Genomic DNA, 2,406 nt, shown 5'->3' on the forward strand with positions numbered 1-2,406 from the left:
GCAGCCTCTCTACTAATGGACATGGTTGTGTTCCTATCTTGCTAGTTGCTTGGCATAAGCTGTCCTGCACTGTAGCTTTCTGGCCATTGAGTGGAACTGGGTATTAGCATTGAGATGGAGATCTCTGGGAGAGCTTTCACTATTTAATATTACATGGAGCCAGGAGGTCTCTGGTGGACTAGTTTCCTGATCTCAGCTCTCCCACCTCATAGGCACAGGTCTGACACCCAGCAGGAGCACCAAGACCCTGTCAGCCACACGGTCAGGTACATGGGGCTTTTCTTGCCTTTTGGGAAGTGTGAGGTCCTCTGCCAGTGTTTAGTAGGTGTTCTGTTGGAGTTGTTCCACATGTAGATGTATTTATGGGGAGGAAAGTGATCTCCGCATCTCACTCCTCTGCCATCTTTGAAGTTCTCAGTCCAAGCCTGCATACTTTTACTGAGGAATTCTTAAACATTTAACGATGAAATAACACCAATTCTCTACAATCTCTTCCTTATTTTCTTTTCCTCTGTGCTCAGTCTAGGACCTGCTCATAGGGGGCCTTGTTCATAGGCCTTATCCCCTGCACTTCAGATCATACTTTCTTGTGAGAAATCAAGAACATGGATTTTTATTTTTTTTGCTGACATAGTCCAGCATCTGGTACAGTCCCTGGCATGTAGTAGGCTCTCTGTAAGTATCTGCCAGCTGTCTTCACAGTAGCAGTGCCGATTGCAGCTCTGTCATCCTCCCTGCCAAGGGCCTGGACTTGCGCCAGGGCTTCCGAAGGACGGGGGACAGTCTCTCGGGCTGCTGGATCAGGGTGTGCTGAGGAACCTGGGCCCCCATGATGGGAACACCAAAGTCGAGGGAGGCTAGGCTGGGGCGGCAGTAGTGGCATCCTGCTGCCAGTGCGAGTCCACTCACTTCAGCTTTCCTCACAGCACCTTACGCCCGGAAGTGGAAGGTACCTGTGCCGCTGCAGTGTGCACTGGGACTTCACTCACATGCTTACATCCTTCAACCCACCAGTCGGCCCCACAGGTGCCTTCCCCCACCACTGTCTCACCTGTATATTTTCTTTACATCTTTTTCACATGGTCTTACATAGAGCAAACTTTTTTATTTTGTTGAGATTCAATTAATCATTCTTTTCTTTTATGAATTGTGCTTTTGTTGTCAAAACTAAAATCTCTGCCTAGCCCTAGATCTCCCAAAATTTCTCCTTTGATTTTTCTAAAAGTTTTATAGTTTTACTTTTACATTTGAATCCATTATCTATTTTGAGTTAATTTTTGTATAAGGTGTGTGGTATAGGTACATTTTTTTTTACTTATATATTTCCCATTATTCCAGTACTATTTGTTGAAATGTTGTCTTTCCTCCATGGAATTGATTTCATACCTTTGTCAAAAATCAGTTGAGCATATTGTATGTGTCTATTTCTGGGTACTCTATTCTTTTCTTTTTTTTTTAATGACTGGACTAAGTGGCTTTATTAAAGACAGCCAAAATTACAAAGGACTTAAGAGTTGGCATTATGGCCCTTCTTCTTGCCAAAGGTAGGCACAATATTCACAAAGCACCAGTTGTACTGTATATGTCTCTTGGCCCAGCCCATCTTCTTCTTCTCTTGTTTGGCCACCTTGGAAGTCTGACCTCTTATTTTCCTGGCACCGGCCATGGAACCATGGACTTTACCTCCAATCATGTGGCTGGCTACTTCCAGAGTGCTCAGAGCCTCCACCCAACACTGGCCCAGGGTAGCCTCATCCTCTAGGGGTGCGCATTCCAGGAGCAGGACTTGATCTTCTGTAGTGATGCCCTCCAATGAGACTACATGAGCTTTGATCTGGGTGACAGTCTCCTGGTCAGTCACCTCGAGAGTGTGTAGCTCCTGGGTGTGGACAAAGAGATGCATGTTGGTGACTGAACCATGTATACCACTGCCACTAGTGTACTCTACTCTGTTCCATTGATCTACATGTCTATTTATCCACAAATACCACACTGTTTTGAATACTCTGGCTATATATGAAACCTTAATATCAAGTAGATTGATTCGCCCTGTACTTTATCCTTCTTTGTCAACATTGTTTTAGGTATCCTAGGACCATATACACTTCAGGGTAATCTTGTATATGTCTACCAGGAAACCTTCCTGGAATTATTTTGAGAATTAAATTAAACTTATCCATCAATCTGGGGAGAAGTTACATCTTTAGTATGTTGACTTGTTCAATCCATGAATACAGTATTTTTTTCCCAAGTGTTTAGGTTTTAGATTTCCTGTCATCAGGAAAATTTTGCAATTTTCAACATATAGGTCCTGTACATATTTTGTTACATGTATACTTACATATTATATTTCCTGTTGAGAAACTTAAATCTATTAAAATTTATTTTAATTCTGGTTTACACATA

General features: G+C 42.8%; 1 protein-coding gene across 1 annotated transcript; it reads right to left on the bottom strand.

Moving 5' to 3' along the window:
• Window positions 1–1,439: 1,439 nt before the first annotated feature.
• LOC101273879 (ubiquitin-like protein FUBI) lies at window positions 1,440–1,909 on the bottom strand. Its single transcript, XM_033439172.2, has one exon. The coding sequence runs from the start codon at window positions 1,901–1,903 to the stop codon at window positions 1,508–1,510; it is 396 nt and encodes a 131-aa protein (XP_033295063.1). The 5' UTR covers window positions 1,904–1,909; the 3' UTR covers window positions 1,440–1,507.
• Between the last annotated feature and the right edge of the window lie 497 nt (window positions 1,910–2,406).

The sequence above is a fragment of the Orcinus orca genome, chromosome X (assembly GCF_937001465.1).
Source record: "Orcinus orca chromosome X, mOrcOrc1.1, whole genome shotgun sequence".
In the NCBI taxonomy this organism is placed as follows: Eukaryota; Metazoa; Chordata; class Mammalia; order Artiodactyla; family Delphinidae; genus Orcinus; species Orcinus orca.